Here is a 26,438-nt window from a genome sequence, read left to right as displayed (position 1 = left end):
TAGAGGAGGATGGGGGTAGTCGGTGCATCTGCTGGGAGGGGGAGGAGTGGAGGGGTCTCTGGATTATACATTTGCTTGGTCTGCAGATGGATTTTCCTGGGTAGGGGGATAACCTGTAGATCGATGTGTGTAGGGGGGGATTGTTCTGCTGCTCAGGTGTTTGTATAGGGAGGGGTCCTCTTGCATCTTCTGGCGTCATTAGAAAGCAAGGGGCCCCCCTCCCCCCTAGGGTGGCTGCTAGTCTTCCTCTGAGTCCGCTCTGATCATGTGACTGCAGCCTCCACATGGGTCCCGGTGCCGCACGAGCTGGTGTTGAACATTAACCCTTTCTTCTCCCAGCCATTGCTATTCATATGCCATGTGCTTTGTATAATCGGGAGATCCTTCATCCTGTGTACTAGGAGAGCTCAGATCGTGTACAGGGTGAGAATAGAGAGTCCGGGGATCATCCTCATCATCATCCTCATCCTCATCCTCATCATCATCTGCAGGCAGCATGGTGGTGGGGGGGGGGGGATTCTGGCTGATTCTGTGCTGCATCCTTGGGGATGACGTCATACAGGCCGGCGCCTGCGCACTGGAGCTCCTGCATTGGCCCGGCTGGCAGTTGTTGGGTGGATGGATGATGCTGGGATGGGATCTTCACCTAGCTCAGCACAGCACAGAGCACACCCCCCGCTCATTGTTCCCAGGAATGAATTATTCAGTGGGCCTGTTCCTGGTGACATTGACAGTCTGCTGCTGTCATTCTCCATGTCTTCTGCCTGTCATCTGTATAATCAGGGCTTCCTATCACAGATTAATCTGGACTATAGAAAAAAATAAAATCTTTTTTTATGGAGACTTGGATGATACCTGCAACTGTGACCATCCACAAACTCACTTTTCCCAAATCGATATATATTTTTTTTTTTTAAGTGGTTGTAAAGGCTAAAAGTGTTCATTTTATTTTTTATTTTTATTTTTTATCTTAAAGTGACATTAAAGGCATTTAAAAAAAAAAAAAAAATAACAAACTGTCTCGGTAGAATTTGTATTAAAAAATCACAAATGTGCAGTGGTTTTGCACAGAGCAGACCCGATCCTCCTCTTCTCCAGTCCCCCGTTGGTGCTCCTGACTCCTGCCAAGTGCCCCCAGAACAAGCAGCTTGCTCTGGGGGCACGAAAGCAGACTCACTAACGAGTCGCTCTTCTGCACATCTATTTGCACACAGAGCTGCGGCTCCGCCCCACCTCCTCTCTCTCTCCTCATTGGATCACTGGCTGTGATTGACAGAAGCGAGAGCCAATGGTTCTCCGCCAATGAGGAGGGAGAGCATCCACATTTTGATATTTAGAAAACTTTCCAAAAGCCAGTCCACTGCTTGCATTAGAGTTGCCACCCGCCCAGAATATACCCGGACAGTCCGGGTTTAGAATCGTGTGTCTGGGTTTCATACTGCCTGAAACCTGGACACAATATTCAGAATGGACTGTGGCTCCCCAAGTAACCAAGTACCACAACCTCCGAGTGCATAGGTGTGCGCCATGAACGGACCCCATTCCCCTTACATAGATAGGAGAGGGGTCTCTGTCTACCCACCCAGGTGCATTAAAGCGGTTGTATACCCGCACAGATTTTTTTAATGTTTTTTTTTTTTTTTTTAAACAAAAAAATCTGCAAGGCAAAGACATAATGAGCTAGTATGCAGCGCATACTAGCTCATTATGAAATACTCACCTTAGAATGAGGCCTCGACATCTGATCCCGGTCCACGCCGAGGGAGCTGACATGTTCCCTTGGTGTTTTCTTCTGAGTATAACGGCTCCGGCGCTGTGAGTGGCCGAAGCCGCGATTGCGTCACTCCCGCGCATGCGCGCAGGAGTCTTCTTCCCGGCAAGCTGGACCTTTAGTGCCGGTTCACACTACAGCAACTTGGGATCCGACTTGTCAGACCTCAATTTGCCCCAAGTCGCTGGACATAAGAAATTCCATTGAAGTGAATGAGACCCGTCTTAATGTACACTACTAAAGTTGCTCCGACTTCAGAAAAGGTTCCTGTACTACTTCAAGGCGACTTCTAGGCAACCTGTACCCATAGATTTCAATGGAAGTCGTCTCCAAGTCGGATCTCCATCTATATTGAAGCGACTTTACAGGAAAAAGAAAATAATTTACACAGGTACTTCCCACATTTGCCCAGGCAACCCCCTCCCACCCACAGAGCTGATTATTCTGTGATTGGCCACAGCCAAAGTCGCCTGTCCTGGAGGCAACTTTAAGTCGTGTTGTAAGTTGCACAGAGTCGCGCGGAAGACGCCTCCAAATCGCCTTGCAAAGTCGCGCTGCGAGTCTGGTTGCCCCTGTGTGAACCGAGCCTTATGGCCCCTACACACGATCCGAATATCGGAAGAAAACGGTCGTCCGAGGAAGGATAGTACGCTTTTCGGATTTTGAGTACACTACTTTCGAAAGCCGATCACGACCATTCATCCGATCTTATTCGATCGGGCATGCACGAAAATTTTCCTTGTACGATTCCAGATAGTGCGATTTTCGGTTAGTCAATAGAGTTGTCGTCCAAAAATTTCAACACATGACATCACTTCCGATTTTTTTTTTTTTTTTCCTGTCGTACGAGAATTTTCGTGACTTTATTTAGCTATTCAATTTCTACTTGCGACTATTAAGTGAAAACGGTCATACGATCGGTCGTACAATATTCGGATTGTGTGTACGGGCCATTAGCCGGGCCTTCACAGCGCATGCGGCGCTGACGTCAGGTACAGGTTTAGGAGATATTAATTTTACCTACAGGTAAGCCTTATTATAGGCTTACCTGTAGGTAAAAATTAAAAAGAAAGGGTATACAACCGCTTTAAGCCTTGAGACTTTACAACTAGTTAAAGCAGAGCTGACTGGTGGCTATGGGAGACAGCATTGTACTTGCCCTTTTAGGCTACATTCACACCGGCAATTAGGAATCTTCTGATTCTTGCTGCAGCTGTGAATAGTTATGTGCGGCCACTGGCCCCATTCACTGTAATGACAGGTTGTCGTCTGTCGGCGGCTTTTTATTTTTTATGGTAATGTGCTAGGGATGGAAGAAGCTTCAGGGCGATTAACGCCTACCAAAAATAAACCTCAACCCCAAACGTTTTGCTGCTCTTAATTTGTCAATTGCCTTTCTGTAATGATTTTTTATATAGCTTGGTTGTCGGTGGTTTCATCTATGGCTGTATTCTGAGCTGATGAGATTGCCAGCTTCAGTAGATCTTGCCGGTGATTGTCACAGAAATGGAATTAAAGTGCTTTGTTGTGGCTACAAATCTCTTGTACAAAACTGACTCTCATGGCCGGTTCACCCCATAGAAACACCTGCGTTCCAGATGCTTTTCTGCATGCGCATTTTTTGATGCTTTCCAGTGCATTTTTGATGCAGCCTGGTGCATTTTTCCCCCTCCTTTTTTCTTAACCTTAAAAAAGGACATTTGTGTTCCAGTGCGTTACTGGTGCTTTTTACAGTGTTCCAGTGCAGGAAAAATGCAGCATGTTCTACAACGCACTGGTATGAACTATGCTATTGAAAACCATATAACCTACTTTCCATGTGTTTTTGATGCAGAAAAAAAGCACTGGACTGCATGTGGTGTGAACTGGGCCCTCAGTACAATTCAGGAATAATTGTGAACATTTGTTACATTTTTAAAAAGATCTTACTTTGTAACAGATTAGTGGTAAATTCCTATAAATACAAGTCCAGTAAACTGAGGAAAAATACCGGTGACACTGTTCTAATAAAGCAAAACCTCACTATGGCTCCTCATTCTCCTCGGCCACACCGCCATCTTTAAAAAACATAGCGCATGCACAGATGTGCTGCAGGTCTCTGCTGGGTATTTGTAACCTAGTAAAGACCTGCAACATGTCTGAGCATGCATTGCTGGTTCCAGAGCATGCACATAGACGCTGTCAGTTTTGTGTTACAGGGCTTGTAGAGACCCATGGCATCTGTGTGCATGCAGATACGTGCCTTTGCCACACCACATTCTGATGAGAATGGACCCTTAATGTACTTGTCGAGACTTGCAAATACTCTGACCACCTTCCAAGCACCCTATTGGCCACAGAAGTCACCCAGCTTATTAAACGACCAATAGGGAGGGTCAGAGTGTTGGAAGGGGCAGGGCCAGGCTTGACTTTCCAGAAAATGGTGCAATATATTTGTAAAATCGGCTAATGAACTCCTGGATAAACTGACTGTTTTAGCATATGATTTAACCTCTGTTCATGTACTTTCTCATAGCATGCTTTGTGCGGCCTGATTTTGACAGGTTTTATTTAAAAGGATAGTTCACCTTTACAAAAAAGCTACCTATGCAGATCAGGAATATTTGCAGATTAAAACAAACTGTGCAGCTCTGACTAAAGATAAATAATTCCCTTTGCTATAGGTGTAGGCCATTTACATACCTTATGAAGCCTGACTGGAATACTCCCAGGACGTTGCTAAGTGAGGCCTAGTCATTACTGCTCACCTTCACCATCACAGGAATGAGCTCTTTCTCCGATTTAAACCCCCTCACATACTCTCTCTCTCTCCCCTGATGCAGTAGCTCTGAGCTCAGCATTTAGGAGCTCGCTCCTGTGATGGTGGAGCATGACTAGGCCTCACTTGGCAACGTCCTGGGAGTATTCCAGTCAGGCTTCTTAAGGTATGTAAATGGCCTACACCTATAGCAAAGGGAATTAAACAAACTGTGCAACTCTGACTAAAGTTGAATAATTCCCTTTGCTATAGGTGTAGGCCATTTACACACCTTATGAAGCCTGACTGGAATACTCCCAGGACGTTGCCAAGTGAGGCCTAGTCATCCTCCACCATCACAGGCGCGAGCTCTTAAATGCTGAGCTCAGAGCTACTGCATCGGGAGAGAGAGAGAGTATGTGAGAGGGTTTAAATCAGAGAAGGAGCTCATTCCTGTGATGGTGAAGGTGAGCAGTAATGACTAGGCCTCACTTAGCAATATCCTGGGAGTATTCCAGTCAGGCCTCATAAGGTATGTAAATGGCCTACACCTATAGCAAAGGGAATTATTCAACTTTAGTTTGAGTTGCACAGTTTGTTTTTATCTACAGATGCCCCATATCTGCATAGGCAGTTTTGTGGTAAATGTGTACTGTCCCTTAAACTATAATGATTGATATTTTGGAGGGGTAAGGGACCATAACATCTTATGATCAATGCCAGATCCTGGGGCTGTAGGACTCATGTTGTCCTAGACTCAATTTGATTGTGGAATGATCACCTTGGATCATCAAGGCCAGAAGGACACAACCTGTAAGTTGACCAGTTTCACTATACTGCTGCAACATTCTGAAAATGCCACCATTAATGCCACTAATTACATTTAGCAATGTCAAGAGAATAGGTGGGTTGCCTTTACTTACCTCTTTCTAAAGTTGGAACCCCAAATTTGAAAGCATGAACGATTGCTGTTAAAACGGAACTTAACTCTCTTAATTTGCATTGATTATTGTTAATTATTATGCTGGTAGCGTTAGTAAATAGGGAAATGAAAAAGAGGAGTATAAGTGCCCGCACTATGGTGTAGACAGAGTGTAGACTAATAATGGTTAATAACTGAATTAAAACAATGAGCTGCTGCTAACGTATAAGGTAAAAAAAAACCCTAATGGTGATACAAAATTGTTATACTCAGTGCTGCTCCAAAATATACAGATACATCTATACAATAATAAATGAAAGTGATGTGTACTATTTTGGTACTCCTAAGTTATTTAAACATAAATAACAGGAGTACCAAAATGGCGACCGCAATACATAGTATATTAAACATGGAGTACCAATATGGCGGCCGACAACTTCCTGCGTAAACAGGAAAGTTAGTTGAAATAAATAAGGAGTACCAATATGGGGGCAGATATACTTCCAGCAGAAGCAGGAAGTATAATTGCATACCTCGTAGTTAATGAGAGGAGTGTGAGGTTTGGGTGTAGTGGACGGGACTTAATACATAAAAGTCAGCCAGTCATGAGCGTCCCTAGCTTCTGAGACGCCCAGTGGGAGGGGCGATACGCGTCAAACAGGGACCTGATGCATGAGGTTCAGTGACGGCTGGCAGCACGCCAAGGCGGCGATTTTTTTCTTTTTCTTCCTGCATGCCTTCTTTGTGATTTTACCAATAAATCTTGGCAATATTACGCTATGTACACGAGATATATATAGATATAGATATAGATATAGATATAGATATAGATATATAGATATAGATAGATACATATACTATCGCTCAGATTTTAGAGGGGCCAGAATGTGGCCAGTGGGAGTAGAAAATGTTCTAGTGTCAGTAACCATGCCCCATAATTGGTGTCCGTGAGAGGAATAGTATCCCATTATTGCTGTCACTCAGAGAAATTGTGCCCCATCATTGGTGTCAGTGGGAGGAATAGGGTCCCATCGGTGTAAGCAATATTGTCCCATTGTTGGTGTGAGGAAGAGGGTCTTATCGTTGGGACTCTATTCCTCACACCAACGATGGGACCCTATTCCTCATACCAACAATGGGTCCCATCGTTGGTGTCGGTGGGAGGAATAGGGTCCCAAGGGCTGGATAAAGGCAAGAAAAGGACCTCATCTGGCCCCCGGGCCACAGTTTGGAGACCACTGGCCTAGGCAAATTATGTCATACATCCCAAGAGTCTTCAGGAGGGGAGGAGGGGTTTTCTCAACTAAGCACACCCTCCTGTCTGCGTACCTGAGCTAAGGGCAGATGGATTCCAGGAAGTAAATGCTACATGAATCATCTGCCCTCACTCAAGATAGCTGGAAATGCTAGGGGGTGGTTTTCAAAGGGATTTCTCCACTAAATAAATCATGGATGGCTGGGAGAGTTTGCTTTGAATAATGAATTAAATAGTGTTTTTGGATTGTGGTGCTCAGATACAGTGTAGTTCCCCTTTAGCTCTTTCAGTACAAGACACACAGTTTATTTTTGTAGCACCTTAAAGTGGTTGTAAACCCGGGTAAGAAAAAAAAAACCCAAAAACCCTGCAAGACAAAGGCATAATGAGCTAGTATGCATAGCATACTATGATCTGCAGTCTCGCAGACTGCAAATGGGACTTCTTATGGTTTTCTTTCAACAATGTCTTTCTTCTTGCCACTCTTCAATAAAGACCAGATTTGTGGAGAGCACGACTAATAGTTGTCCTATGGACAGATTCTCCCACCTGAGCTGTGGATCTCTGCAGCTCCTCCAGAGTTACCATGGACCTCTTGGCTGCTTCTCGGATTAATGCTCTCCTTTCCCAGCCTGTCCGTTTTAAGTGGATGGCCATGCCTTGTTGTGCCATACTCCTTCTTTTGTTTTTTGTTTTTTTTTCTTTCCATTTTTGGATGATGGATTGAACAGAGCTCTGTGAGATGTTCAAAGCTTGGGATATTTTTTATAACCTAACCCTGCTTTAACCACTTCAGCCCTGGAAGGATTTACCCCCTTAATGGTCATTCTTTGCGATGCGGTCGTACGACGTTGTACTACCCAAATAAAATTGATGTCCTTTTTTCCCACAAATAGAGCTTTCTTTTTGTGGTATTTGATCACCACTGCGGTTTTTATTCTTTGTGCTATAAACAAAAGAAACAGACAATTTTTTATATATATATATATATATATATATATATATATATATATATATATATATATATATATATATTTTATTGTATTCTATTCTACATATCTGACACTTTGGCGACCAGTGACACCAATACAGTGATAAAAAATGCACTGTTTACTGTATAAATGACACCGGCAGGGAAGGGGTTCTACAGGGGGTGATCAAAGGGTTAACTGTGTTCCCTCAGTGTGTTTCTAACTGTGTGGGGGAAGTGCTGACAGGAACAACACAGAGATCACTGTCCCTGATCACTACTAACAGCAGATCTCCATGTTGTCCTCTGTCAGAACGGGGATCGGCCTTGTTTACATAGGTTTTGCCTCTCTGTACCGTGATCGCGGGTGGCCGACGGACATCGGGTCCGCTGGGCGCGCGCATCAGCTCCTTCTCCGTGCAGCGGGCACGCGCGCCCACACCATCTATTGCATGAAACGACGTACAAGTACCCCGTTTCGCACAATAGAGCCGCCCTGCCACAGTATATATGTGGTGGGCGGTCTTTAACCACTTGACCACTGGGCACTTAAACCCCCTTAATAACCAGACCAATTTTCAGCTTTCGGTGCTCTCACATTTTGAATGACTCAGTCATGCAACACTGTACTTATATGAAATTTTTGTCCTTTTTTTCACACAAATAGAGCTTTCTTTTGGTGGTATTTAATCACCGCTGGGTTTCGTTATTTTTTGCGCTATAAAAGTAAAAAGGCCGAAAATTCTAAAACAAAAAAAATGCATTTTTTCTTTGTTTCTGTTATAAAATTTTGCAAATTAGCGATTTTTCTTCATATATTTTGGCCAAAATTTTTACCGCTACATATCGTTGGTAAAAATAACCCAAATCGGTGGATATTATTTGGTCTTTGTGAAAGTTAGAATCCAAAAGCTATGGTGCCAATATCTAAAAAAATGGTTAACACCTGAAGTACTGACGGCCTATCTAATTTCTTGAGACCCTAACATGCCAGAAAAGTACAAATACCCCCCAAATGACCCCTTTTTGGATAGAAGACATTCCAAGATATTTAGAAAGATGCATGGTGAGTTTTTTGAAGTTGTCATTTTTTCCCACAATTCATTGCAAAATCAAGATTTTTTTTCAAAAAATTGTCATATTAGTAGGCTATTTCTCACACACAGCATATGCATACCACAAATTACACCCCAAAACACATTCTGCTATTACTCCTGAGTACGGCGATACCACATGTGTGAGACTTTTACACAGCGTGGCCACATACAGAGGCCCAACATTCACGGAGCACCTTCAGGCGTTCTGGCGCACCCAGGCCAATTCTGACATTTCTCTCCTACATGTAAAAATCATTATTTATTTGCTAGAAAATTACATAGAACCCCAAAACATTATATGTTTTTTTTTTTAGCAAAGACCCTAGAGAATACATTGGCGGTTGTTGCAACTTTTTATCTCGCACGGTATTTGCGCAGCAACTTTTCAAACGCGTTTTTTTGGAAAAAAAACTGTTTTGTGCTTTAAAAAAAAACAAAAAACAGTAAAGTTAGCCCAATGTTTTTGCATAATGTGAAAGATGAAGTTATGCCGAGTAAATAGATACCTAACATGTCACCCTTCAAAATTGCACACGCTTGTGGAATGGCGCCAAACTTCGCTACTTAAAAATCCCCATAGGCGACGCTTTAACATTTTTTACTGGTTACATGTTTTGAGTTACAGAGGAGGTCTAGGGCCAAAATTATTGCTCTCGCTCTACTGATCGCAGCGATACCTCGCATGTTTGGTTTGAACACCATTTTCATATGTGGGTGGGACTTGCGTCTGCGTTCGTTTCTGCATGCGAGCACACGGGGGACACAGGGAATTTCTTTTTTTTTTTTTTTTTTTTTTTATTGTTCATTTTACTTTATTTTAGTTTGACGCTTTTGTCCAAAAAATAAATTTTGTGATCACTTTTATTCCTTTTACAAGGAATGTAAACATCCTTGTAATAGGAATATGGCATGACAGGTTCTCTTTACAGTGAGATATGGGGTCAATAAGACCCCACTTCTCACCTCTAGGCTGGGAAGCCTAAAGTAAAAAAAACAAAAACAAAAAAAAAAAACAATCCTGGCTTCGATCGTAGCGGTGAGTCAGTAGAAGCAGGGTATTGCAGGGTATTGCTGAGCATGGATAGATGGATCCATGGCTGTGACTGTATTTGTCACTGAGCAGTGCTGTGGGCACTACAGATCCAGCCCACAGCGCTGCTGCCATCCAATCCCTCCCCCTCTGTACCGATCGGTACAGAGAGGGGAGAGAGTAACCGGCGTCATGACATGACGCAGGTTTGTTTACATGGGATCGCTCCGTCATTGGACGGAGCGATCACTTGGTAAACGGCCACGATCAGCGGCCCTTTACCGTGATCCGTAATGCGCCGGGTCCACGGATGTACCCGTGTGCGCGCCGTTTTCCGGGATCACGTCATAGTACGTGCAGCCGTCATTTGGCTATGGGCCGGTTGGTAACTGGTTAAGTGGTTAAACTTCTCCAGTTTTATCCCTGACCTGTCTGGTGTGTTCCTTGGCCTTCATGATGCTGTTTGTTCACTATTTTGGATATTGTTCATCGTGCCTGCTTTGCTTTGGTTGCCTTTGTCTTTCATTTCCCGGGAGCTGCGATTCGCATCAGGCGCCGCCCCTTGCCGCTCTTGCTATTCACGGGTGTCATGGGGACGGCTAGCCTCGTGCGTATCGACGCCACGCATTCCGCACCAGTGACGTCCTTAGTTGGCGCCGCCTGGTTTCGCGGTTTCTCCATCTGGCTGATACATTGGCGGGATTAGGTCTGGCGCCATTGGCGGGCAGACGCTTCCCGCCCGTCATCATGCTTGCGTGACGTTGGTATTGTCTGCCCTATTTGACCGGCCCACCTGGGAGTCCCCATTTACAACTGACCAGATGACCGGCTTGCACTGCTTGATTTACTGCACACGTACAACCTATACCTGGTACTACAGGGTAATTCTATATGTCACGGCTTGTTTATATTCTATTTTTTCACTTTTTTTTCACTCTACACTTGTATCGTTGTCTCATGAACATCACCTAATAGGTTTCTTCTCTGTAAGCACGCTTCCAGTGTTTGCTTACTTACTCTTTCAGAATTCTCACTGGTCCCTTTTACATCCCACCTTTATCTCTGCTTTGCACACTATCCAGCAGGCATATCACTACCTACACCCCATCCTGCACTTTTGTCACCTTATTTTCACCTTTTTTCCTCCATGTATCCCTATTTTCTCTGTGCTTGACAGTGCTGCCGGGTGTATCATATACAATACTTTTAATTATCTTACAGATTTACTGGCCATTATTGGCACAATACCCAATATACTACATTTGTTCCCTGGTTGGGGACGTTTTCGGTGTGGGCCTGTTACTTATGGGCGGACTTCTATACCTCAGCTCCCGGGGAGGCTTGATATGGTGACCCCTGCACACCGGGATTATTCGGAGTTCAGTGTCCCAATGGGATGTAAGTTTGTGGATTTGACCATCTCTATGCTCTATATATATCTTTTTACATATAATACTTTCCATATCATGGGCCCCATTTTTTGATTTAGAACATCTCCATTATTTACAGATATTCAATATCCGCTCCTGATGAGTCGGCTTACCGACGAAACGCGTCGCTTTTGAGGATGTAACCCCTCACATTTCCACCAAGATTTTTATGAATTTTACTGTATATTACAAGTTATACTCATGAAATATGTATTATTGTCCCCTTGTTATGGCAATTATGTTTTACACTCTGTTTATATGTATGCAATTTACTTCCCAAGATGTCTGCATATGCACTGAGCAATTTTTTGTTATATATAACGTTACACAACTTGATACTCATGTACATTAAAAATATTTATTTTTACTCTCAAATTTGTGTTTGAACCTGCCTCATTTAAAGTCCCATACTCTTTTATTATTTTCTGTTTGTTCACTATAAGGTTCTCTAACAAACCTCTTGAGGGCTTCACAGAACAGTTGTATTTATACTGAGATTAAATTACACACAGGCGGACTCTGTTTACTAATTAGGTGACTTCTGAAGGCAATTGGTTCCACTAGATTTTAGTTAGGGGTATCAGAGTAAAGGGGGCTGAATACAAATGCACGCCACACTTTACAGATATTTATGTAAAAAAAGGTGGAAAACCATTTATCATTTTCCTTCCACTTCACAATGGGTTGGTCTATCACATAAAATCCCAATAAAATACATTTACGTTTTTGGTTGTAACATGACAAAATGTTGAAAATTTCAAGGGGTGTGAATACTTTTTCAAGGCACTGTATATGAATTGAGCATGTGACCACATTGCTTCTCTCCTCTACTACATCCCAGCTTGTCAGGGTAGAGGCATGGGACATTTCTTTTAGTCTTGCATCTTTGTGATTCGCAACCCAACAAACACACGCATACTAGAGATATACAGTATCTAACAAAAGTGAGTATACCTCTCTCACATTTTTGTAAATATTTTATTATAACTTTTCTGGTGACAACACTGAAGAAATTACACTTTTTTCTACAATGTAAAGTAGTGAGTGTACAGCTTGTATAACAGTGTAAATTTGCTGTCCCCCCAAAATAACTCAACACACAGCAATAATGTCTAAAACACTGGCACCAAATCTGAGTACACCCCTAAGTGAAAATGTCCAAATTGGGCCCAAAGTGTCAATATTTTGTGTGGCCACCATTATTTTACAGCACTACCTTAACCCTCTTAGGCATGGGGTTCACCAGAGCTTCACATGTTGCCACTGGCTTCCTCTTCCACTCCTCCATGACAACATCACGGAGCTGGTGGATGTTAGAGACCTTGCTCTCCTTCACCTTCTGTTTGAGGATACCCCACAGATGCTCAATAGGGTTTAGGTCTGGAGACATGCTTGGCCAGTCCCTCAGCTTCTTTAACAAGGCAATTGACGTCTTGGAGGTGTGTTTGGGGTCGTTATCTTGTTGGAATCTGCCCTGCGGACCAGTCTCCAAAGGGAGGGGGATCATGCTCTGCTTCAGTATGTCACAGTACATGTTGGCATTCATGGTTCCCTCAATGAACTGTAGCTCCCCAGTGCCAGCAGCTCTCGTGCAGCCCCAGACCAAGGCACTCCTACCACCATGCTTGACTGTAGGCAAGACACACTTGTCTTTGTACTCCTCACCTGGTTGCCGCCACACACGTTTGACACCATCTGAACCAAATACGTTTATCTTGGTCTCATCAGACCACAGGACATGGTTCCAGTAATCCATGTCCTTCGTCTGCTTGTCTTCAGCAAACTGTTTGTAGGCTTTCTTGTGCATCATCTTTAGAAGAGGCTTCCTTCTGGGTTGACAGCCATGCAGACCAATTTGATGCGGTGTATGGTCTGAGCACTGACAGGCTGACCCCCCCACCCCTTCAACCTTTGCAGCAATGCTGGCAGCACTCATACATCTATTTCCCAAAGACAACCTCTGGATATGACGCTGAGCACGTGCACTCAACTTCTTTGGTCGACCACGGTGAGGCGTGATCTGAGTGGAACCTGTCCTGTTAAATCGCTGTATAGTCTTGACCACCATGCTGCAGCTCAGTTTCAGGGCCTTGGCAATCTTCTTATAGCCTAGCCCTAGGCCATCTTTATGTAAAGCAACAATTTTTTTTTTTCAGATCCTCGTAGACTTCTTTGCCATGAGGTGCCATGTTGAACTTCCGGTGACCAGTATGAGAGAGTGAGAGCGATATAGGGCTGCAACTAACGATTATTTTCATAATCGATTAGTTGGCCGATTATTGTTTCGATTAATCGATTAATCAGATAATAACCTTAAAAAAAGTGTGGTGTATAATTTAATATGTAAAGTTTAAAAAAAAGGCAATGTATTCTTAAAAATTCATATGCAGTGGTAAATATAACTAACCAACTATATGATTAAGGAGCAAAATCTCTAATTCACTCTGAGAATAACAGACAGAAGAGATATACTGTATATACTATTGGAGGTTGAATCTGGTAAATATCAACAGACTCGGAGATCACATTATTTATTTAGACCCCTTTCACGCTGGGGCGCATTTAATGTGCCCTGCCCCCTGTAATGTGCCCTGCTCCCATGTAATGTGCCCTGCCCATACATAATGTGCCCTGCCCTGACGTAATGTGCCCTGCCCTGACGTAATGTGCCCTGCCCTCACGTAATGTGCCCTGCCCTCACGTAATGTGCCCTGCTTCCCACGTAATGTGCCCTGCTTCCCACGTAATGTGCCCTGCCACCACATAATGTGCCCTGCCCTCATGTAATGTGCCCTGCCCCCACACAATGTGGCTTGCCTCCATGTAAAAGTTTACTTTAAATGTAATAGTAATGCCTGCTATTACCTCCAGTCTATCAGCCTCCACCTTCTCTGGGGTCAGATGCTGATCTTCCCTGCACAGTCTTTAAAGTAATTTGTTTTTTTTTTAAAACAAATATGTTATACTTACCTGCTCTGTGTAATGGTTTTGCACAGAGCAGCCCCGATTCTTCTCTTCTGGGGTCCCCCACCGATGCTTCTGGCTCCTCCTGCCTTTAGAGTGCCCCAATAGCAAGCTGCAAATTATAGTATAGCGAGCCCCTATAGCAAGGTAAAAAAACTTCTGCCTTTAGATCCACTCACTTTCTGCCCAGGACTACATGTCCCATGAGACATTGTTCCTCACACACTCACATTCACAAGATCTCAGGCACTTACTAACACATATGGATGGTGTACTGAGCTGTATGTGTGCTGCACTGTATTTCCTGATATGTAAACAAATAATGCATTCTGTATGCAGGCCAACTAATCGGCTGGCCGATTAATCGATTATGAAAATAGTTGACAACTATTTTCATAATCGATTAGTTGTCGATTAATCGATTAGTTGTTTCAGCCCTAGAGCGATAACACCAAATTTCACACCTGCTCCCCATTCACACCTGAGACCTTGTAACACTAACGAGTCACATGACACCGAGGAGAGAAAATGGCTAATTGGACCCAATTTGTACATTTTTCACTTAGGGGTGTACTAACTTTTGTTGCCAGCGGTTTAGACATTAATGGCTGTGTGTTGAGTTATTTTGAGGGGACAGCAAATTTGTACTGTTATACAAGCTGTACACTCACTACTTTACATTGTAGCAAAGTGTCATTTCTTCAGTGTTGTCACATGAAAAGATATATTAAAATATGTACAAAAAAATGAAGGGTGTACTCACTTTTGTGAAAAACCTGTATATGCTTGTTCTAGGTTAGTGACTCCTCAAATGGGGGAAAAAAAAAAGAAAGATCTAGTAGGTAAATATGTAGGCAGCCTTGATGACTAATTCTTGAAAATGGCAGTTTCCTGGCTCTTTCTGTCTTCAGTACTTTATGAGCTATGCAACTGGAGAAAGTATGCAGCAAGTGACATCCCTTAGGCCCCCAAGTTTCTTTCATGTTGATCCATTGGACCAACATTGCAGCCAGAATCGTGTGTGTGTGTTTGTTTTTTTTTTTTTTTTGTTTTTTTTTTTTTTAAGAATGGAAGGTCATCAGTTGAATTGGAACCCTGTGTTTATTACCCTGAGCGCCAGCTTTCAGGGCAAAGTGACAGTTTCTGTGTAATGCCACCCACTCTCCCAACCCACTTCTATTCCCACACTGATCCTCCTCTTCCCGGTACATCTTTTATTGAAACGAAAAGATAACCGTCAAAATTAATTTACTGATGTTGTGTTAAAAGACAGCAAACACTTTTCGGGGGTCAAAGGAGCTCCCCCCTTCATCAGAGCTGCACTTACAAATGAGAACCATAAGTGAACTCAAAGTAAGGCTTTCCTGTTTGAAGCTGTGCAGGGAAGCTGATTACTGGATAAGGATTTCTGGCCAGCAGTATCTGCATCACTCCACTCCATTTTCTCATCTATAACTGAAGCCCTTGTAAAGGGGGAGTGCCTTTGACCCCCAAAACATGTTGACCGTTTTTTAACACAACATCGATAAATTAATTTGGACTCTAAGTTTTGGTCTGGCGCTCCTTCCATATATGCACTTCTTTTCCTGATAACCTGCTGGACTATCCACAGTAGGGTAGCCTTGCCTGTTGTGAGCAGTCTAACCTGAGCCCGTGGGCTCTTCAAATGTTCTTTTGCTCTCTTTTGCTACCTTGTTTAAACTCATATCAAAGTTCCAGCGCCTCTTGGATGCCCCCCTTTCTTTTTTTTTTTTCTTCCATTGACATCTTTTGTTGAAGCCGGCAACAGGTTTTAGGGACCATGTAACCTCTTCTCTTGATGCAGTACTTGGTGCTAGTGGCCACTCAAGAATTGTTCCATGACCACTCGCTATACAACCACTGAGGAGGGCTAGTATTGGGAGAGGGGCTTTACACACACACTGTCACTTTACCCTGAATTGGTAAAGTGCCAGTGTCTACTAAGTAATATCTAGCGTGTGAACAACTAACAGTTGCAATGCATTGTTGGTTTTAAAGAGGTTAAAGAGCCTAAACATTTTTCTCCAAGCGTCTTCCAGGACAGCCCATGAGACCTTGGGCTCCTCCTACCAGGACAGGAAACACGTTACACCCACCAGATAAAAGGGCGGTCCTCCAGGCCCATGTCAGTTATTTGTGTTTCCTCCGGACGGGGGGGTAACATGTTCCTGGTCCCTAGGTCTCATGAGCAGGGGCTCTATAGGGCTATTTGGGGCATTTCACTAACCTCTCCTCTGCCAGTAGCAGCACTCCGCTGGAGAGGTTGGCTGTGCTGCGGTCTCCTGTGTCTCAGTGCCTGGAGAGGGCCAGGACCGGCATGGTGTCAGCTCCCATAAGCGCTTTTCTTATGAAAGCAGCAGTATCCTCTCCTCACAGGCAGCATGGCTAGTTGTATGAGGAGAAGCAGTCCAAGCTGGCCCACAGGAAGTACTGAGAGCAGGTTACTTCCGGGGCATATGACATCATCGCCGGGCGCCGGAGATGCCGGTTCCAGTCTCCTTAAACGGTGCGAACAGGAGACACTGGCCGCTGGTGTCTTCTGGTAAAAGCAGCCAGGCTGTGGAAAGCCAGAAAGGGGCAAGATGGATCAATCTGCAGTTTCTACACAGGCAGTCGATGCGCCCAACACCAGCACCTCACAGGTAAGCCTGAAGTGTTATGTCACTATCTTGCTCTCCCTGTGAGTGTTCCCTCCCCCTCCCCTCTCTGTAGTAGTGGGTTAAGGGGACACATTTCCTCCCTCCTGCACATGGTGGTTCTGAGTGGCGAGGTGGCTGTGAGTCTCATTATGGGTCACTTATCTTTTTGTTTTACAGACCAAAACAAGACTCAAGCGCAGCCACCTAAAAAGAAATGTGCGGTGTGCGAAAACAAATTGAGCTCCTCGTGGAGCAAAGCCGTTTGTCGCAGCTGTATAGATGGCCTTGTAAAGGATGACCCGGTTGCCTCTTGTCAGAAAATGCTAACCTCTGTTAGGGATGAGCTTGCGTCCACCATTTTGTTTTTTTTAGAACACTTATGCCTCATTTCCACCGAGCGGATCGGTTCGGGTCGGATCGGTTTGGAAGGCCTAGAATGGTCTGGCCAATTCAGGCGAGCGTTTCCACTGCAAGTCGGACCGACAGGGGCCATACTTGGGTTTAGAAAAAAATGCCTAGCATGGCGTCGCACGTCCACCAATCAGTGGAATGTATCGTTGCACCACCCTAACTGAACCGTTCCATTTTCTATGGCCCCACATCTGAAGCAGGACCCTGAATGGAACGGTTCGGGTCGGTTGTATGGGCCGCTTTCATAATGGAAACACCCAAAATAGCGTACCGTACGGAACCGAGCTGCTCAGTGGAAACAAGGCATTATTGACAAGCTCCAGATCCCAGCTGAGGGTCCGTCCACACAGAGAGCTTCAGTCAGCACTCCGCAGCAGGCAGAGAGTGAAGACTCTGAGGCTGAGGTCAGATCTACCCGTTCTTCCCCTGAAGAATCGGGGTCAGATATAAAGCCCAGGGATAGAGAATCCACTCGAGGCTCGAGATTTAAGTTATCTGTAGAGGATGTGGATGACTTGTTAAAGGCTATCTATACCACCCTTGAATTGAAAGAGGAGGAAGTTCAGTTATCCAAACACGATCTTATGTATAAGGGATTGCATAAGAAAAAACTTAGAGTTTTTCCAGTCCATAGTTCATTGGTTTATACTGTTAAACTGGAATGGGATAACCCGGAGAGAAAACCATTCTTCTCTAGTAACCTAAAAAGAAGGTTCTCTTTTGATGAGGACACTGCGCAGCCGTGGAATAAAAAACCGAAGCTGGATGCACCTCTTTCAAAGGTTTAAAAAAATTCGGACCTAGCGTTCAATTATATGGGCACGCTTAAGGATAGAGGGGGGATATCCTTCTCCACAGAGCCTGGGACTCAGCGGTTGGGAACCTGAAACTAGCTCTAGCCTCCACTTGTGTGGCCAGAAATCTGGAGGTTTGGTTGACTCAGATTCAGTCACACCTGTCAGCGGGTACCTCGAGAGAGCAGATTTTGAAGTCCTTTCCTCTTCTCTTTCAGGCTGTAGGTTTTTTGGCAGATTCTTCCGCAGAGTCGGTAAGAATGTCGGCCAGGACTTCGGCTTTAGTGAACTTGGCCAGGAGAAGCATCTGGCTTAAAACCTAGTCAGGGGACCCAGCCTCCAAATTGCGCCTTTGTGGGCTTCCCTTAACAGGCAATCATTTATTTGGCCCAGGACTGCAGGAGGCTCTGGAACGCACGGCTGATAAGAAAAAGGCATTTCCACAGAAAAAGAGAATCCCGACAGCCAGAAATTTTTTTTTCGTGGCCAAGGCAGGCAACAGAGTCCTAGAGAAAAGGACAGCAGGCCAAAAAAAAAAACACTGGACTGGGCACAAAGGCAGAGGGGGAGTGCTGTTTAATCCTCCTCAACAGCCCGCCAAGCCACAGTGACTTGTGTTCCCCGGTGGGAGGAAGATTGAGGGCCTTCATCCCACAGTGGGCAGCAGTCACTTCGAGCCCCTACAGAACGATTGTTGGTCACCTTTCCTCCACAAGATTGAGAGAAAGCGAGGGCTCTGGGTCTCCAGATCGGAGACTTATTGGATCAAAAAGTCCTGATTCCTGTTCCACAGTCAAAGCAGGGCAAGGGATTCTATTCCTATGTATTTGTGGTCAAAAAGCCGTCGGGAAAGTTTTGACTTATCCTGAATCTCCGGACCTTTAAACAAGTCCATCAGATACAAGCATTTCCGTATGGAGACGGTTTTTACAATCAAAAACCTACTATACCCAAACTGCTTTATGGCCACGTTGGACTTAAGAGATGCCTATCTTCATATCCTTATCCATCCAGCCTTCCAAAAGTTTTTGAGATTGGCAGTGAAGATGAGTATGGGGACCCGACATTTTCAATTTCAAGCCCTCCCTTTCGGTCTTTCCTCAGCCCACACGCATCTTTACGAAGGTGTTGGGGGAAGCGCTGTCTCCAATAAGGTTAAAGGCGATAACTGTTATCCCTTACTTGGACGACCTCCTGATAGTGGCAAAATCATACCAAAGGGTGTTGGAGCATCTCCAGGCTGTACAGGACTTCTTACAGTCCCTAGGCTGGCTGATAAACAAAGAAAAATCGTCCTTGATCCTGGCCCAGAAAGTAACTTATCTGGGTTACGATTTTTGCTCAGTGAACCAAAAAGTTTTGCTTCCTCGGGAGAAGATTACCAAAGTGTTCCAAACTATGTCAGCATTGCAGACCAACCAGTCGGTCTCTCTGAGACAGGTGTCGAGGGCAGTGGGTCTTATGACCTCATGTTTTCCCGCAGTACCATGGGCGAGACTCCGTCAGCGTCCGTTACAAATGTTTCTATTATGAAACTGGGACGGGGACTTAAGGTCCCTGGAGTCAAGGATCTGGCTTCCTGCCAGGATAAAAAGAAGCCTGTGGTGGTGGAGAGCTGGCCAGCACCTAGCAGGAGGGCTCCAATGGTCCTTTCCCATATCCCGAAGAATTACCACGGATGCGAGTTCCTGGGGATGGGGGGCCCACCTCAGCAATTCAGTAGCACAGGGAGAGTGGTCCTCGAGGGAGGCAAGGGCCTCATCCAATCAAAGGGAGCTGCTAGCAGTCCAGAGAGCCCTGCAGTCTTTTCAGATGGAGATCAAAGGTCACAACCTCCAAATTCTGTCAGACAATATTGCGACAGTCGCTTATATCAACAAGCAGGGAGGCACGAGAAGCTGGATGCTTCAGTCCATTGCCCAGGAGATCCTTTAATGGGCAGAGGGGAATCTAGCTTCAATTTCGGCTGTACACCTGAAGGGGACAAACAATTGCCTGGCAGATTATCTCAGCCGTCACAGGATAGACCGAGACAACTGGTCCCTTCATCCCGAAGTCTTTGCAGATCTTCCTGGGAGATGGGGTTATCCCGTAGCAGATTCATTTGCAAACCGAAACAAACGCAAGACGGAGATATTCTTTTCCATGAACCCGGCAGACCAAGCCTTGGGGATCGATGCTCTGGCAAACCCATGGCATCCAGGCCTATGCTATGCCTTCCCACCAATCAGACTGATTCCAGAAGTCCTCCGGAAGTTTTTGCTAGAGGAGACGGATCTCATTCTAATTGCCCCATTTTTCCCCAAGAGGCCATGGTTTTCCCTGCTACAATCTCTGGTTTCGGAGACTCCGTGGAGTCTTCCGAAAAGAGAAGACTTATTATTGCAGGGTCCAGTATCACGCCCGCAGGTGGTTTCCTTAAACTTGACGGCCTGGTATCTGAAGAAAAGATACTGAATGCCCAGGGGTTCCCTGACAAGGTAGTCAAGACTCTCGTAAATTGTAGGAAGCCGGTCACTTGAGCCATTTTTTCCAAAGTTTGGAAAAAGTTTAATTCATGGTTATCTGAAAATGAAAGATTAACTCATGATATTCCGTCTATTTTGGAATTTTTCCAAGAGGATGTCGACAAAGGTCTTTAAGTTAGTACCTTAAAGGTACAGGCAGCAGCTATTAGTGTGTTCCTCCAGTTTTCTTTCCTGGAAAATCCCACTATAGCCAGATTTTTCAAATCTATCTCTAGGGCCAGACCAGTAGTGGTGAGAAATTGTCCAACTTGGGACCTGTCCCTAGTACTTCAAACTCTGGTAGAATTTCCGTTTGAGCCTCTGGGAAATATGTCAGTTAAGTTACTTACATTAAAGACTGTGTTCCTTATAGCTGTTACCTCAGCTCGTAATTGAGTTACAGGCCCTATCAGTAAGGGAGCCCTTCCTCACGATTTTTGTGGATCGAGTTGTTTTATGAACCGATCCAGGTTTTTTGCCCAAGGTGGCAAGTACATTCCACCGATCTCAGGACATTGTACTGCCAACCTTTTGTAGTTCTCCACAGGGCGACCTAGAAAGAAAATTTAGTTTTCTAGACGTAAGAAGGATTCTCTTAGTCTATCTTGAGGTCACCAAGACCTTTAGGAAAACTGCCTTGTTTGTCCTCTTTTCTGGAGTTCACAAGGGGAATAGTGCATCTAAAGCCACATTGGCTAGATGGATAAAGCAAGCCATCTCTGAAGCTTACAAAATTAGGGAGGTTCCTACACCTTTTGTTACTGCGCACTCAACTAGAGCCTTGTCTGCATCTTGGGCTGAGAGGGCTGGTGCCTCACCGGAACAAATTTGCAGGGCTGCCACATGGTCCAGTTACTCGACCTTCATTAAACATTATTGCCTGGATCTCCTATCAGCTCAGGAGCAGGCGTTTGGTCGTAAGGTCCTTCAGGCAGTTGTCCCTCCCTAGACTGGTAAGTTCTGGCTCATCGTCTCATGGGCTGTCCTGGAAGATTCTTGGAGAAAAGCTGAGTTAGACTTACCAGTAACTCCTTTTCTGAGAGTCTTCCAGGACAGCCGGATTCCCACCCGGTTCTGTCTGAAGTTATGTGTATTATGCATATGTTTTGCAGGGTCCTACGGTTCTTGAGAAGACTGACATGGGCCTGGAGGACTGCCCTTTTATCTGGTGAGTGTAACGTGTTTCCTGTCCTGGTAGGAGGAGCCAAAGGTCTCATGGGCTGTCCTGGAAGACTCTCAGAAAAGGAGTTACCGGTAAGTCTAACTCGGCTTTTTTTTTTTTTTTTACCTTAATGCATTCCCTACATTAAGGTAAAAAATGTTTAAGTACCAGTATTGTCCCCTCGCACCCCCTTATGCTTACCTGAGCCCTCACTCGATCCAGCGCTGTGCCCATTTGTAGCAGCCTTGTCTTCTCCCTGCTCTCACAGGCTTTGCTGAGGCAGTGGCAACCAGTGGCCTGTGTCCATGGACACAGACCGCACCGAGCCCGCACATGTGTCCTCATAACAAGCAGCTTGCTATGGGGGTAGTCGGAAGAGAGGAGGGGGCCAGCAGCACTGGCAGGGGACCCAAGAAGAGGTTTAGGGCCACTCTGTGCAATTCCATATATAAGACTTTACAATCACTTTAATGTCAGTTTAGGAGTTTCTATAGCTCTTCTTAGCCAGTGAAAGAGGCCTAGACTTTACTCAAATCATCTAACAAGTTCTTACCTGCCAGGTGGGGTTGCACATTCTGGCCCTCTACCCCCTCTTCAATAAGAAAAGAGAAGGCTTGGACCACTCACGCACACATTTTGCAGCAAGGTCTCCGAGACTGAAATCAAGACTGCCTCTTTCTTTGAATGTGCCCTTTATCACCCCCTAGGATATCCCTAAATTGCCTAAATCTTAACTTAGCTTTACATGGACCTGTCTATTTGTGGCCACTCTAGCAGGGAAATGGTATGAATGGTAAGAGGGTAATTGCAAATGACCATAATAAAAGTAGAAAGTAAAATGGGGAAGTACTGGAAGGACATTTTGGAAAATGTCTTGAATAATCTTTCTTTTGAAAGGTCAGGCCACACAGGTGAGACTTTAGCTGTAGGTGGAGCTTGGTAGACTTGATCAGCGCCTGGCATCTTATACCACACCAGCGAACTACCATAATTTCCTATCAGTTCATGTCCACATGGGAACTTTTTGGGTGCTCTGCTCACCTTTTATGTTTTCCAGCATCTCTTATTTTCTTAATAATAGAAATACATTAAAAAAAGTTAGTGGGAACATCTCATAATGGCCATAATAGATGTGGAGAGGAACTTGGTGTATCTCTAATACAGTTCCCAAGAAATGCAGTATAAGCAGGGCCAGGCCGAGGGGTTAGATACTGTAGGTTGCAGGTTCTGTCCTTTTTTTGCTGAAGTAGTTCACAACCCATGGTGGGGTCACACATTAACCTTTTCGCCTTAGGGGTTAAAGAACCTTGTCCTGGCAATGGATATAGGAAATGGTGGTTTAACTCTGTAGCACAGCTATTCACACCTAGGGTTCCTCCAGAGGTTGCCAGGGTTTTTTGAGCTGTGGCCGATTGCCCTTTCACCCGATGGTGTCTGCCTAATTTTGGGACCACCTAGCAGAGCCAGCAGCATGACAACAACAGGCACCTTTAGCTAAGGGTGGCATTCAGATAACCACTGTAAAGGGAATATTCTCGTCACTGACCATCAATGTAAGGGACATATATTCCCTCTGACCCCAAATATTTAATTTTTAGATGAGGTCCCCCAAGACATGAAAATTATATCAAGTGTTCCTCTGGGGTAAAAAAAAGGTTGAGAGAGGCTGTTCTAGCTTTTACCAGTGACTGAAATATTGGTTTTCTGCAGGGATGACTATTTTAAATAGTGGGCTCAGGATGGTTGTCTCCAGTATCTAGGTGTGGAGTATCTTTTTATGCTGCTCATTTCCTGCATGGCTTTAGCTGCTCATATCCATATCTTGGAGTGCAAAGGGCTTTGCTGTTGTCAGCATTTCTCCTGTAGATGCTTTGTCTGTGTGAGCGATTGTGGCCGGGTCAGATTAGTGTCACACAATGGGAACATTCTGGTTCTTAGAGCTCCACACAACTAATTTTTGTTCTGTTCTGTTGATTTGATACTCTTTTTGTTTTGTATCATTTGCAGCAAGGGAAGCCCTACGTCTTCGATAAAGTATTGCCTCCAAATACCAGCCAAGAGCAAGTTTATAATGCCTGTGCTAGACAAATTGTCAAAGGTAAGTGGACACATTGTGGAGTTCTGTGAAAAGCCATACCTGTATCATGTGTCTGCACACAGTAGTGCTGGTTTGTTCTATAATATCTATGAGGACCACTAAAAGATTGATTTATAAAGAATATGAATCAGTTGCCCTTTGTTATGTGTGAATGGGGGAAAAAAAGCCAAACAAATGTAGATGGGCTATTTCCTGTGCTGTTTGAATGTAAATCATTGATTTATAATCAGAAAATACCACTTTTGGCCTCTAGATAGGGCAAAGTATCATTTGAATTTCCAAGAATACTCCATATAGTGGCTAATGCTGTATTTTCCATTAAAATGATTTCTGTTTGAACAGCACAGGATGTAGCCTAATCCACTCAATTTTTTTAATCCAATTAGTCAGGCATTGCATAGTTGTTGGTCGATCTAAAGGGGATTGTACAATCGTATTGTATCGTGTGTGTGTGTGTGTGTGTGTGTGTGTGTGTGTGTGTGTGTGTGTGTGGTAAGCTATACGGACAGCTTGTACTTTACAATATGACTACACAGTCCTTGTATAATCAACCTTCGCTATACCAAAACAATGTAATATGAATTCCGACCTAATCTTTCTACTCAATTATCTTCCAATAAGGCAGGCTCTTGCACTAGATAGTTATTTGTACAATACATAGTACAAGCTCCTTCAGATCTAGCATCAGGTTGTAATGTGGGTGTGTGGTGAGCTTAACGCAAGTTAGCACCAAGCTGCCAGCATTGAGAATTGGCTGGTTATTAGATCTTCAGCACTTTACTTAGCAGATACATGACCCATTCAGCAGAAACCTTTACATGGGTAAATGTTTTCCATGCTAATATTGGTTGGGATCTAACATGGTGGTTGCTAAACTGTGACCCGGGGGCCTTGATGTGGGCCCTTTGCTTAGCTTTATCTGGCCCTTGGGGCACTATTAATCGAACCAAGACCCCATTCCTGCCACTGACGCCCAACGGTGTGCCACCATTCCTGCCACTGACACCCACATCATTCAAAATAATAAAACAAAAATTGTATTGGGGTGTTACTTAAAGTGGACCTTCACTCAAAAGTGAACATGTGGCTAATCCTACTTCCCAACCCAAACACATTTGAGGATTTTTTGTTATTATTTTGACGGTCATCTGCTCCCACCTTCTCCAGGGAGGCTGCATGACCAGTCTCACTGCCACGTGATTACGAGCATTTGTGCAGTGGGGAGCTGGCTGTGATGGATTCCTCAAGAAGTCACAGACGGCTCCCAAATCCATGATGGCGGCACCAGGGACCTGCAGCTGGGAGAAGAACCGGCTGTGGCAAGACTGTGCTAAACTCTAGAGACTGGTAAGTAAGTACCTGATTTTTTTTTTTTTTTAAGCCTTCAGCCTCAGTGACGTTCCCCTTTAAACTCTAGCACTTTTTGAATATTGGCTTCCCTTTATTATATAATAAAATATATATATATATATATATATATATTATTTTTATTTATTTCAGGTACTTATATAGCGCCGTCAATTTACGCAGCGCTTTACATATACATTATACGTTCACATCAGTCCTAAGGTCCCTAACTCACATTCATACATACTAGGGCCAATTAAGACAGGATCCAATTAACATATATATATATATATATATATATATATATATATATTTATATATTAAAAATACATTTCTTTATGTGGTGATGCTCCATAACACTCACTCATCACTCACCCTTTCTTAATTCCATGTATTGATCTGCAGGGAGATGTAATGTTCTTTGTAGACTCATTAATAGATTCAAAGGATTTGCAGCCATTCCCTCCTCCTCCCCCAGCACAGAGCACTTAGCATGGAGCCCGGTATCCAGGCAAGTGAATCCCTAGAGCCTGAATGCAGATAACCTCCTATGACAGCCACACCAGCACAAAAAAAAAGGATTCTATTTCCTTCGTGTTAACAAGCAAAGTAGTGCATTAATCCGATGATTAGCAGAATTATCTTTTTATAAAGACGTGTACCAGGCAGAGCATTCACTGGTAATAAGAACACATAGAAAGGTAGGGGATCCACAATGGCAGCATAAAACTAGATGACATTCGTTTTATAGAAGAATGCACAACTATAACAAATCAAAGATTACAATAATAGAAAATATTCTACAAAAGTAAGGATACAGCTTAACTAAATCTGTAAAAAAATACATAACTGGAGCAGGTACGGTTCAAGAGAGAGAGAACGAGACCAAACTTTACTGTCCTTTTAGACTTTAAGGGGCCAGACTGTGGCCAGTGGGGGTAGGAAATGTCCTGGCATTTGGTGGTCAGTGGGATTAATGGCGGCACGCTGTTGGCGTTAGGGGCAGAAATAGCGGCACGCTGTTGGCGTTAGGGGCAGGAAATGAGGCACGCTGTTGGCGTCAGGGGCAGTAAATGAGGGACGCTGTTGGCGTCAGGGGCAGTAAATGAGGCACGCTGTTGGCGTCAGGGGCAGTAAATGAGGCACGCTGTTGGCGTCAGGGGCAGTAAATGAGGCACGCTGTTGGCGTCAGGGGCAGTAAATGAGGCACGCTGTTGGCGTCGGGGGGTAGGAAATGAGGCACGCTGTTGGCATCGGGGGGTAGGAAATGAGGCACGCTGTTG

General features: G+C 44.3%; 1 protein-coding gene across 1 annotated transcript in view; it reads left to right on the top strand.

Annotated features, from left to right (window-relative positions):
• Positions 1 to 26,438, top strand: part of KIF5C (kinesin family member 5C) — a 124,697-nt gene that overhangs the window by 3,134 nt on the left and 95,125 nt on the right. Inside the window, exon 2 of the mRNA XM_073634210.1 lies at positions 23,718 to 23,808. Within this exon, the coding sequence (XP_073490311.1) occupies positions 23,718 to 23,808 (91 nt within the window). The remainder of the gene's footprint in view (positions 1 to 23,717; positions 23,809 to 26,438) is intronic.

The sequence above is a fragment of the Aquarana catesbeiana genome, linkage group LG06 (assembly GCF_042186555.1).
Source record: "Aquarana catesbeiana isolate 2022-GZ linkage group LG06, ASM4218655v1, whole genome shotgun sequence".
Taxonomy (NCBI): Eukaryota; Metazoa; Chordata; class Amphibia; order Anura; family Ranidae; genus Aquarana; species Aquarana catesbeiana.
The sequence above is the reverse complement of the archived record's forward strand: the minus strand, read 5'-3'. Positions and strand labels throughout refer to the sequence as shown.